We start from the raw sequence: 12,228 nt of genomic DNA, 5'->3' as shown, positions 1-12,228 counted from the left end.
TGACCGTCTGAGAGACAGGCACGCAGACTGTGATACAGGCGTACGCACAGAGACATGCTGCTAAAAGCATGTGAGCTGGTGCAGTGAAACAGGACTGCACACGAGCGCAAACACGAACAACATACGTGCAAACGTACAGGCATGAAACGACACACGGGGAGGCACAAAGGCAAGCAAAACAATGTACACACAAGCACATATACACAGGCATAAGTACAGGCAACACACACACAGGCACAAAAATGCACACAGACCACACACAGTCACAAACACGGAGACAGTCCCACACTCTCAGCCTTGTAGGGAAGTGCTTCGAGACATGTTGAGGTGTATGCAGAGTACAGGCACAACTACAGCTAGCTAACAGTACACATTCACAGACACATTCACACACACACACACACACAAGTGCACGCACACACACATAAACACGCACACACACACAAACACACACGCGCACACACACACACACACACAAGTGCACGCACACACACATAAACACGCACACACACACAAACACACACGCGCACACACACACACACACACAAGTGCACGCACACACACATAAACACGCACACACACACAAACACACACGCGCACACACACACACACGCACAAGTGCACACACACACACACACAAACACGCACACATACACAAACACACAAGCGCACACACGCACACAAACACACAAGTACACACACACACTCACATATACACATATTTAGATACACACATGGTGACAGGTGTACATACATGAAAAGGATATAATGATCCAGCCGTGTGGCCAGACACAAGCTCACCCACAAACACACCCTTCATTCCAGACAAAACACACTCGCCATGACAGACAGCTGCAGTGTTGGAGGGTCAGGGCTGAGGGAGCCCCGCACTGTGGGAGGGTCAGCGCTGAGGGAGCCCCGCACTGTGGGAGGGTCAGTGCTGAGGGAGCCCCGCACTGTGGGAGGGTCAGCGCTGAGGGAGCCCCGCACTGTGGGAGGGTCAGCGCCGAGGGAGCCCCGCACTGTGGGAGGGTCAGTGCTGAGGGAGCCCCGCACTGTGGGAGGGTCAGCGCCGAGGGAGCCCCGCACTGTGGGAGGGTCAGCGCTGAGGGAGCCCCGCACTGTGGGAGGGTCAGTGCTGAGGGAGCCCCGCACTGTGGGAGGGTCAGCGCCGAGGGAGCCCCGCACTGTGGGAGGGTCAGCGCTGAGGGAGCCCCGCACTGTGGGAGGGTCAGTGCTGAGGGAGCCCCGCACTGTGGGAGGGTCAGTGCTGAGGGAGCCCCGCACTGTGGGAGGGTCAGTGCTGAGGGAACCCCACACTGTGGGTGGGTCAGTGCTGAGGGAGCCCCGCACTGTGGGAGGGTCAGTGCTGAGGGAGCCCCGCACTGTGGGAGGGTCAGTGCTGAGGGAGCCCCGCACTGTGGGAGGGTCAGCGCTGAGGGAGCCCCGCACTGTGGGAGGGTCAGCGCCGAGGGAGCCCCGCACTGTGGGAGGGTCAGTGCTGAGGGAGCCCCGCACTGTGGGAGGGTCAGCGCCGAGGGAGCCCCGCACTGTGGGAGGGTCAGCGCTGAGGGAGCCCCGCACTGTGGGAGGGTCAGTGCTGAGGGAGCCCCGCACTGTGGGAGGGTCAGCGCCGAGGGAGCCCCGCACTGTGGGAGGGTCAGCGCTGAGGGAGCCCCGCACTGTGGGAGGGTCAGTGCTGAGGGAGCCCCGCACTGTGGGAGGGTCAGTGCTGAGGGAGCCCCGCACTGTGGGAGGGTCAGTGCTGAGGGAACCCCACACTGTGGGTGGGTCAGTGCTGAGGGAGCCCCGCACTGTGGGAGGGTCAGCGCTGAGGGAGCTCTGCACTGTGGGAGGGTCAGTGCTGAGAGAGCCCCGCACTGTGGGAGGGTCAGCGCCGAGGGAGCCCCGCACTGTGGGAGGGTCAGTGCTGAGGGAGCCCCGCACTGTGGGAGGGTCAGCGCTGAGGGAGCTCTGCACTGTGGAAGGGTCAGTGCTGAGAGAGCCCCGCACTGTGGGAGGGTCAGTGCTGAGGGAGCCCCGCACTGTGGGAGGGTCAGTGCCGAGGGAGCCCTGCACTGTGGGAGGGTCAGCGCTGAGGGAGCCCCGCACTGTGGGAGGGTCAGCGCTGAGGGAGCCCCGCACTGTGGGAGGGTCAGTGCTGAGGGAGCCCCGCACTGTGGGAGGGTCAGTGCTGAGGGAGCCCCGCACTGTGGGAGGGTCAGTGCTGAGGGAGCCCCGCACTGTGGGAGGGTCAGCGCTGAGGGAGCCCCGCACTGTGGGAGGGTCAGCACTGAGGGAGCCCCGCACTGTGGGAGGGTCAGCGCTGAGGGAGCCCCGCGCTGTGGGAGGGTCAGTGCTGAGGGAGACCCGCACTGTGGGAGGGTCAGTGCTGAGGGGGCCCCGCACTGTGGGAGGGTCAGTGCTGAGGGAGCCCCGCACTGTGGGAGGGTCAGCGCTGAGGGAGCCCCGCACTGTGGGAGGGTGAGCGCTGAGGGAGCCCCGCACTGTGGGAGGGTCAGTGCTGAGGGAGCCCCGCACTGTGGGAGGGTCAGCGCCGAGGGAGCCCCGCACTGTGGGAGGGTCAGTGCTGAGGGAGCCCCGCACTGTGGGAGGGTCAGCGCCGAGGGAGCCCCGCACTGTGGGAGGGTCAGCGCTGAGGGAGCCCCGCACTGTGGGAGGGTCAGCATTGAGGGAGCCCCGCACTGTGGGAGGGTCAGTGCTGAGGGAGCCCCGCACTGTGGGAGGGTCAGTGCTGAGGGAGCCCCGCACTGTGGGAGGGTCAGTGCCGAGGGAGCCCCGCACTGTGGGAGGGTCAGCACCGAGGGAGCCCCGCACTGTGGGAGGGTCAGCGCTGAGGGAGCCCCGCACTGTGGGAGGGTCAGCGCTGAGGGAGCCCCGCACTGTGGGAGGGTCAGCGCCGAGGGTGCCCCGCACTGTGGGAGGGTCAGCGCTGAGGGAGCCCCGCACTGTGGGAGGGTCAGCGCCGAGGGTGCCCCGCACTGTGGGAGGGTCAGCGCTGAGGGAGCCCCGCACTGTGGGAGGGTCAGTGCTGAGGGAGCCCCGCACTGTGGGAGGGTCAGCGCTGAGGGAGCCCCGCACTGTGGGAGGGTCAGCGCTGAGGGAGCCCCGCATTGTGGGAGGGTCAGCGCCGAGGGAGCCCCGCACTGTGGGAGGGTCAGCGCTGAGGGAGCCCCGCACTGTGGGAGGGTCAGTGCTGAGGGAGCCCCGCACTGTGGGAGGGTCAGCGCCGAGGGTGCCCCGCACTGTGGGAGGGTCAGCGCTGAGGGAGCCCCGCACTGTGGGAGGGTCAGCGCCGAGGGTGCCCCGCACTGTGGGAGGGTCAGCGCTGAGGGAGCCCCGCACTGTGGGAGGTTCAGTGCTGAGGGAGCCCCGCACTGTGGGAGGGTCAGCGCTGAGGGAGCCCCGCACTGTGGGAGGGTCAGCGCTGAGGGAGCCCCGCACTGTGGGAGGGTCAGCGCCGAGGGTGCCCCGCACTGTGGGAGGGTCAGCGCTGAGGGAGCCCCGCACTGTGGGAGGTTCAGTGCTGAGGGAGCCCTGCACTGTGGGAGGGTCAGCGCTGAGGGAGCCCCGCACTGTGGGAGGGTCAGTGCTGAGGGAGCCCCGCACTGTGGGAGGGTCATCGCCGAGGGAGCCCCGCACTGTGGGAGGGTCAGCGCTGAGGGAGCCCCGCACTGTGGGAGGGTCAGCGCTGAGGGAGCCCCGCACTGTGGGAGGGTCAGCGCCGAGGGAGCCCCGCACTGTGGGAGGGTCAGCGCTGAGGGAGCCCCGCACTGTGGGAGGGTCAGTGCTGAGGGAGCCCCGCACTGTGGGAGGGTCAGCGCTGAGGGAGCCCCGCACTGTGGGAGGGTCAGTGCTGAGGGAGCCCCGCACTGTGGGAGGGTCAGTGCTGAGGGAGCCCCGCACTGTGGGAGGGTCAGTGCTGAGGGAGCCCCGCACTGTGGGAGGGTCAGTGCTGAGGGAGCCCCGCACTGTGGGAGGGTCAGTGCTGAGGGAGCCCCGCACTGTGGGAGGGTCAGTGCTGAGGGAGCCCCGCACTGTGGGAGGGTCAGTGCTGAGGGAGCCCCGCACTGTGGGAGGGTCAGCGCCGAGGGAGCCCCGCACTGTGGGAGGGTCAGCGCTGAGGGAGCCCCGCACTGTGGGAGGGTCAGCGCCGAGGGAGCCCCGCACTGTGGGAGGGTCAGTGCTGAGGGAGCCCCGCACTGTGGGAGGGTCAGCGCCGAGGGAGCCCCGCACTGTGGGAGGGTCAGCGCCGAGGGAGCCCCGCACTGTGGGAGGGTCAGTGCTGAGGGAGCCCCGCACTGTGGGAGGGTCAGCGCCGAGGGAGCCCCGCACTGTGGGAGGGTCAGCGCTGAGGGAGGGTGTTGTGTCGAAGACCACAGACAATTCCTGACGCAGCCAAACAGGAAGATGTACGCAAGCTCGGGCTGAGGAAGCGTTAATTATCCCTGAGGTGTCACCAGGATTGAGCGCCCTCCCGCATTTCAGTCTAACCTTTGCACAATCCTTCTCGAAACTGGTGAGTAATTGACAGCAGAGGATTGCAGACAGATACCTGAGAATTCTGCGCCCTGAGGCTGGAAATCCAGCACACATTGACTCAGGGGCAGTGCCCTATTGTCGGGATCACTGTGTTAATGAGGTAGCTGTTGATGTATCGTCTGTCTCGCTCCCTTTTTATCCTGGGTGCCTTGAGGTAATGTGTATTTCAGTTCCTTCTAACTTTCCGCCCAGGTATTTGAAGTGCCCCCGGGCCACCACCTCACAGTGTCCCTGAGAAAGCTTTGGGAATCCGGAGAGATCGAGGCTGTTCCCCTCTCGTTCCCACTTCAGCATTCACTCCACAGACTGCGATCTCTCTCTCTCTCTCTCTCTCTCGCGCTCTCTCCACCGCCCCCCGAATTCTATTCCTCTCCTTACAGTCAAAAGTCAATATGTCCACGCTTTTCCCAAATTATACAGGGACACAAAGAGCAGCTGGAGACTTGGGCACTGAAATGGTAGATGGATGCATCTCACCATCGCCCCCTTGACGTTCAATGGTGTTACCGTCACTGAATCCCCCCTCCCTCCCCCCCCACTATCAACATCCTGGGGGTTCCCATTGAGAGAGAATCTAACCATCGCCCCCTTGACGTTCAATGGTGTTACCGTCACTGAATCCCCCCTCCCTCCCCCCCCACTATCAACATCCTGGGGGTTCCCATTGAGAGAGAATCTAACCATCGCCCCCTTGACGTTCAATGGTGTTACCGTCACTGAATCCCCCCTCCCTCCCCCCCCACTATCAACATCCTGGGGGTTCCCATTGAGAGAGAATCTAACCATCGCCCCCTTGACGTTCAATGGCGTTACCGTCACTGAATCCCCCTCCCCCCCACTATCAACATCCTGGGGGTTCCCATTGAGAGAGAATCTAACCATCGCCCCCTTGACGTTCAATGGTGTTACCGTCACTGAATCCCCCCCTCTCCCACTATCAACATCCTGGGGGTTCCCATTGAGAGAGAATCTAACCATCGCCCCCTTGATGTTCAATGGTGTTACCGTCACTGAATCCACCCCCCCTCCCACTATCAACATCCAGGGGGTTCCCATTGAGAGAGAATCTAACCATCACCCCCTTGACGTTCAATGGCGTTACCGTCACCGAATCCCCCCTCCCACCCCGACTATCAACATCCTGGGGGATCCCATTGAGAGAGAATCTAACCATCGCCCCCTTGACGTTCAATGGCGTTACCGTCACTGAATCCCCCCTTCCCCCCCCCCCACTATCAACATCCTGGGGGCTCCCATTGAGAGAGAATCTAACCATCGCCCCCTTGACGTTCAATGGCGTTACCGTCACTGAATCCCCCCCCTCCCCCCCCACTATCAACATCCTGGGGGTTCCCATTGAGAGAGAATCTAACCATCGCCCCCTTGACGTTCAATGGCGTTACCGTCACTGAATACCCCCCTCCCCCCCACTATCAACATCCTGGGGGCTCCCATTGAGAGAGAATCTAACCATCGCCCCCTTGACGTTCAATGGCGTTACCGTCACCGAATCCCCCCTCCCTCCCCGACTATCAACATCCTGGGGGATCCCATTGAGAGAGAATCTAACCATCGCCCCCCCTTGACGTTCAATGGTGTTACCATCACTGAATCCCCCCTCCCCCCCCCCCCCACTACCAACATCCTGGGGGATCCCATTGAGCAGAAACTGAACTAGACCCAGCCCCATATCAATCCTGTGGCTACAAGAGCAGGGTCAGAGGCTGGGAACCCTGCAGCGAGTAACTCCCCCCGTCCTGACTCAGGAATGTGAGGGAATACTCCCACCTTTCCCTGATTGGGGGCAGCTCTGAAACATTTATGAAGGTTGACCCCATGCAGGACAGAGCAGAGCGCCACCATCCCTCCCTACATGCCTGACTCCCACATTCAACGCTCTCTCCCTCCGTCACCCACGCACGGTCGCAGCACCCTGTACTAACTCATTTTATTTCTGAATGTTCAGAGGAGATTTACTGGGATCTTGCCTGGTATGGAGGGATGGTCTTACAAGGAAAGGCTGAGGGACGTGAGGCTGTCTTCATCAGAGAGAAGAAAGTTGAGAGGTGATTTAATTGGGACATAGAAGATAATCAGAGGGTTCGATAGGGTGGACAGGGAGAGGCTTTGTCCAAGTATGGTGACTGCGGGCACGAGGGGACATAGCTTTAAACTGAGGGGTGATAGATATAGATTAGATTCCCTACAGTATGCAAACAGGCCATTTGGCCCCAATAGGTCCACACCTCTGAAGGATATCCCACCCAGACCCATTCCCCTACCCTATTACGCTACATTTACCCCGGACTAATGCACCTAACCATTGTGACATTTTCCCCACGGCCAACCCACCCTAACCCGCACATCCCTGGGCACTACGGGACAATTACCCCACGGCCAATCCACCCTAACCTGCACATCCCTGGGCACTACGGGACAATTTCCCCACGGCCAATCCACCCTAACCTGCACATCCCTGGGCACTACGGGACAATTTCCCCCACGGCCAACCCACCCTAACCTGCACATCCCTGGGCACTACGGGACAATTTCCCCACGGCCAATCCACCCTAACCTGCACATCCCTGGGCACTACGGAACAATTTCCCCACGGCCAATCCACCCTAACCTGCACATCCCTGGGCACTACGGGACAATTTCCCCACGGCCAACCCACCCTAACCTGCACATCCCTGGGCACTACGGGACAATTTCCCCACGGCCAATCCACCCTAACCTGCACATCCCTGGGCACTACGGGACAATTTCCCCACGGCCAACCCACGCTAACCTGCACATCCCTGGGCACTACGGGACATTTTCCCCACGGCCAACCCACCCTAACCCGCACATCCCTGGGCACTACAGGACAATTACCCCACGGCCAACCCACCCTAACCTGCACATCCCTGGGCACTACGGGACAATTTCCCCACGGCGAATCTACCCTAACCCGCACATCCCTGGGCACTACGGGACAATTTCCCACGGTCAATCCACCCTAACCTGCACATCCCCCGGGCACTACGGGACAATTCCCCACGGCCAATCCACCCTAACCTGTAGACCTTTGGAATGCGGGAGGAAACTGGAGCACCCGGAGGAAATCCACGCAGACACGGGGACAAACTCCACACAGTCACGCAAGGCAGGAATCAAACCAGGGTCCCTGATGCCATGAGGCAGCAGTGCTAACCACAGAGCCACTGTGCTGCCTTTAAGGCAGATATCAGAGGTAGTTGCTTCACTCAGGGTGTAGGAGGGCGCCTGGGACGCACTGCCAGCCACAGTCGGAGCCCCGCCAACTTTAAGGGCGTTTAAATGGTCATTGGGTCGGCATATGGGAGGGAATGGGAGAGTGTAGGTCCGATGGGCTTCAGGTCGGCCTCAGAGCGCCATGATACAACAGCCGGCTTCGGGCAAAACAGCTCAGAACAATTCCCAGGTCGGAAAGGTCAGGATCGCTGTGTGGTCACCACAGACGCAGCAGGGATCAGGGCAGCGTTCGGCCATTCGTCCCTACTAGCACCTGACCATCCCCTGTCCCCCACTTTCACCCTGAGCTCGACGTCCAACTCCTCGTGCTGAACTCCCAGTCAATACTGACCCGAACACGATCCGATCTCGCTTCATAGCTCAGCCCCCCCACCCCCCCAGCCATCCCAGGAGTTAACTCCCCCCCCCCAGAAGCTGGAAGCACCTCCCTCCGACGGGGAGACCCATTGGCTCAGCCAGCTCCTGCCCCACCTCTCGACTCTATCTTTTCTCCCCCCGGGTCCAGGCCCTTTGCCAGAGCGCGATCGCGGGCCCTCTGAGGCTTTTGGCCAGTTTCGGAATTTCCAGCTAATTCCGTCTGGCTCGTCTTTACCATTTACACGTCCACCCCCCCCCCCCCCCCTCCCCACCTGGGAGCTTCCTCGGAGACAAATATGACAGTGCGGGGCTCCCTCGGCGCTGACCCTCCCACAGTGCGGGGCTCCCTCGGCGCTGACCATCCCACAGTGCGGGGCTCCCTCAGCGCTGACCCTCCCACAGTGCGGGGCTCCCTCAGCACTGACCCTCCCACAGTGCGGGGCTCCCTCAGCACTGACCCTCCCACAGTGCGGGGCTCCCTCAGCGCTGACCCTCCCACAGTGCGGGGCTCCCTCAGCACTGACCCTCCCACAGTGCGGGGCTCCCTCAGCGCTGACCCTCCCACAGTGCAGGGCTCCCTCAGCACTGACCCTCCCTCAGTGCAGGGCTCCATCGGCGCTGACCCTCCCACAGTGCGGGGCTCCCTCAGCGCTGACCCTCCCACAGTGCGGGGCTCCCTCGGCGCTGACCCTCCCACAGTGCGGGGCACCCTCAGCACTGACCCTCCCACAGTGCGGGGCTCCCTCGGCGCTGACCCTCCCACAGTGCGGGGCTCCCTCAGCGCTGACCCTCCCACAGTGCAGGGCTCCCTCAGCACTGACCCTCCCTCAGTGCAGGGCTCCCTCGGCGCTGACCCTCCCGCAGTGCGGGGCTCCCTCAGCACTGACCCTCCCACAGTGCGGGGCTCCCTCAGCGCTGACCCTCTCACAGTGCGGGGCTCCCTCAGCACTGACCCTCCCACAGTGCGGGGCTCCCTCAGCACTGACCCTCCCACAGTGCGGGGCTCCCTCAGCACTGACCCTCCCACAGTGCGGGGCTCCCTCAGCACTGACCCTCCCACAGTGCGGGGCTCCCTCAGCACTGACCCTCCCACAGTGCGGGGCTCCCTCAGCACTGACCCTCCCACAGTGCGGGGCTCCCTCAGCGCTGACCCTCCCACAGTGCGGGGCTCCCTCAGCACTGACCCTCCCACAGTGCGGGGCTCCCTCAGCACTGACCCTCCCACAGTGCGGGGCACCCTCAGCACTGACCCTCACACAGTGCGGGATTCTCTCCCTCTCTCTCTCTGCCTCTCTCTCTCTCTGGGCTCGAACCCCACCGATCACTCATTCGTTACCTCCCCCCACCCCCCACACCAGCATCGTCTCTGGGGAAGGAAGGGTCGCTGGACCCGAAACGCTACCTCTTGATTTCTCCTCACAGACGTTGCCGGACCTGCTGAGCTTTTCAGAGCTGACAAATGTGTTGCTGGAAATGTGTTGCGTCCGAGGAGCAGGAGAATCGACGTTTTGGGCATGAGCACTTCTTCAGGATTCTCCTGCTCCTTAGATGCTGCCTGACCCTGCTGCGCTTTTCCAGCAACACGTTCTCAGCTCTGATCTCCAGCATCTGCAGCCCTCACTTTCTCTCTGCTGAGCTTTTTAGGCAACGTCTGCTTTTTTGCTTGCTTTAGCGATGACCCCAAACCGTGCCAAACCCCTGAACACACCACTTTGCTGAAGTCTGGGCACCCCTTCATACTGCGCCTTCCCTCTTGTGGTCAACACTTCCCCATCCAGCTACTTCCTGCGGTTAGAATTTGCTGTCGGTTGCACGGATAGTGTATTTCACACAACTTCCCTCACACCCTGTGAGCAGTGGGTTTGTAAGTCCAATAAGAGGTTACGCAAAACAGAGACTTCCATGGCCCATTTCACCCTCGCTGTGGGGCTGACCCTCCCACAGTGCGGGGCTCCCTCAGCGCTGACCCTCCCACAGTGCGGGGCTCCCTCAGCACTGACCCTCCCACAGTGCGGGGCTCCCTCAGCACTGACCCTCCCACAGTGCGGGGCTCCCTCGGCGCTGACCCTCCCACAGTGCGGGGCTCCCTCAGCGCTGACCCTCCCACAGTGCGGGGCTCCCTCGGCGCTGACCCTCCCACAGTGCGGGGCTCCCTCAGCGCTGACCCTCCCACAGTGCGGGGCTCCCTCGGCACTGACCCTCCCACAGTGCGGGGCTCCCTCAGCGCTGACCCTCCCACAGTGCGGGGCTCCCTCAGCACTGACCCTCCCACAGTGCGGGGCTCCCTCAGCGCTGACCCTCCCACAGTGCGGGGCTCCCTCAGCTCTGACCCTCCCACAGTGCGGGGCTCCCTCAGCTCTGACCCTCCCACAGTGCGGGACTCCCTCTACGCTGACCCTCCCACAGTGCGGGGCTCCCTCAGCGCTGACCCTCCCACAGTGCGGGGCTCCCTCAGCTCTGACCCTCCCACAGTGCGGGGCTCCCTCAGCACTGACCCTCCCACAGTGCGGGGCTCCCTCAGCGCTGACCCTCCCACAGTGCGGGGCTCCCTCAGCGCTGACCCTCCCACAGTGCGGGGCTCCCTCGGCACTGACCCTCCCACAGTGCGGGGCTCCCTCAGCGCTGACCCTCCCACAGTGCGGGGCTCCCTCAGCGCTGACCCTCCCACAGTGCGGGGCTCCCTCAGCACTGACCCTCCCACAGTGCGGGGCTCCCTCAGTGCTGACCTTCCCACAGTGCGGGGCTCCCTCAGCGCTGACCCTCCCACAGTGCGGGGCTCCCTCAGGACGGTAACCTCCTTCAACCACCTGTACTCCCCTATTATCTCTTTAATCACTTTTAGCGGGTGCACTCCGCCCTGTTTCTCTAAGGCCCTCCAGCCCCTAAGCCTCTTCCCGAGATCTGTAACCCCTCTGGCCCCTACACCCCCTCCCTATCTCTGTAACCCCCTACCCCCCCTCCCTGTCTCTGTACCCCCTACACCCCCTCCCTATCTCTGTAACACCCTCCGGCCTCTACACCCCCTCCCTATCTCTGTACCCCCTAGACACCCTCCCTATCTCTGTAACCCCCTACACCCCCTCCCTATCTCTGTAACCCACTACACCCCCTCCCTATCTCTGTAACCCCCCTACACTCCCTCCCTATCTCTGTAACCTCCTACACCCCCTACAACCCCTCCCTATCTCTATAACTCCCTCCAGCCCCTACACCCCCTCCCTATCCCTGTAACCCCCTCCCTATCTTTGTACCCACTACACACCCTCCCTATCTCTGTAGCCTCCTACACCCCATAAAACCCCTCCCTATCTCTATAACTCCCTCCAACCCCTACACCCCCTCCCTATCCTTGTAACCCCCTCCCTATCTCTAACCCCCTACACCCCCTTCCTATCTCTGTAACCCCCTACACTCCCTCCCTATCTCTGTAACCCCCTACACTCCCTCCCTATCTCTGTAACCCACCTACACCTCCTCCCTATCTGTGTAACCCCGTACACCCCCTCCCTATCTCTGTAACCCCCTACACCCCCCTCCCTATCTCTGTAACTCCCTCCAGCCCCTCTTAAAGCTGCAGTCTGTGAGCCCGGAATAATGTCACCCCGCCTGGAGTTACTCACCGGTGAAAACTGTCAGGCAGACGGGGGTTAGAGTGCGAGTCCCCATTGGTGTCCAGTGACAGACGGAGAGCCGGGGGGGGGGGGAGTAGTCAGAGAGGGAGGCAGACAGAGACAGATACCAAGACTGTTGTGTGTCGCAGCAGGAGAGAGACTGGGTTCCTAGCCTCCCGATCGCCCTCCCTGCACCTCTTCCTCATTGGGTTGGAGCACAGAGGAAGTTTCTGTTGTCTCAGAGCGTCTGACTTGGGCTTGTCATAACACAGCCCGAGAGCTGACTCACTCAGAGAGAGATGGTGGGGGTGGGGGGGGGGGGGATGGGCCTTGTGGGAGCATGGGGATGGTTGACAGGACGCAGAGGAAGCTGAACTCAGACCTGCCTCAGTAACCACTGGACCTGGGCACTTCCACACCA

At 62.2% G+C, this 12,228-nt stretch overlaps 1 protein-coding gene across 1 annotated transcript in view; it reads right to left on the bottom strand.

The window, feature by feature from the left end:
* The window catches only part of LOC148138269 (integrin alpha-M-like), a 167,406-nt gene extending 155,442 nt beyond the window's left edge, over positions 1–11,964 (bottom strand). The window contains exon 1 of the mRNA XM_087981841.1: positions 11,817–11,964. Coding sequence (XP_087837967.1) covers positions 11,817–11,862 — 46 coding nt within the window. The 5' untranslated portion in view covers positions 11,863–11,964. The remainder of the gene's footprint in view (positions 1–11,816) is intronic.
* Between the last annotated feature and the right edge of the window lie 264 nt (positions 11,965–12,228).

The sequence above is a fragment of the Chiloscyllium plagiosum genome, unplaced genomic scaffold, assembly GCF_037043375.1.
Source record: "Chiloscyllium plagiosum isolate Xiang-an unplaced genomic scaffold, Cpla_swu_hap1 HiC_scaffold_41, whole genome shotgun sequence".
Classification (NCBI taxonomy): Eukaryota; Metazoa; Chordata; class Chondrichthyes; order Orectolobiformes; family Hemiscylliidae; genus Chiloscyllium; species Chiloscyllium plagiosum.
The sequence above is the reverse complement of the archived record's forward strand: the minus strand, read 5'-3'. Positions and strand labels throughout refer to the sequence as shown.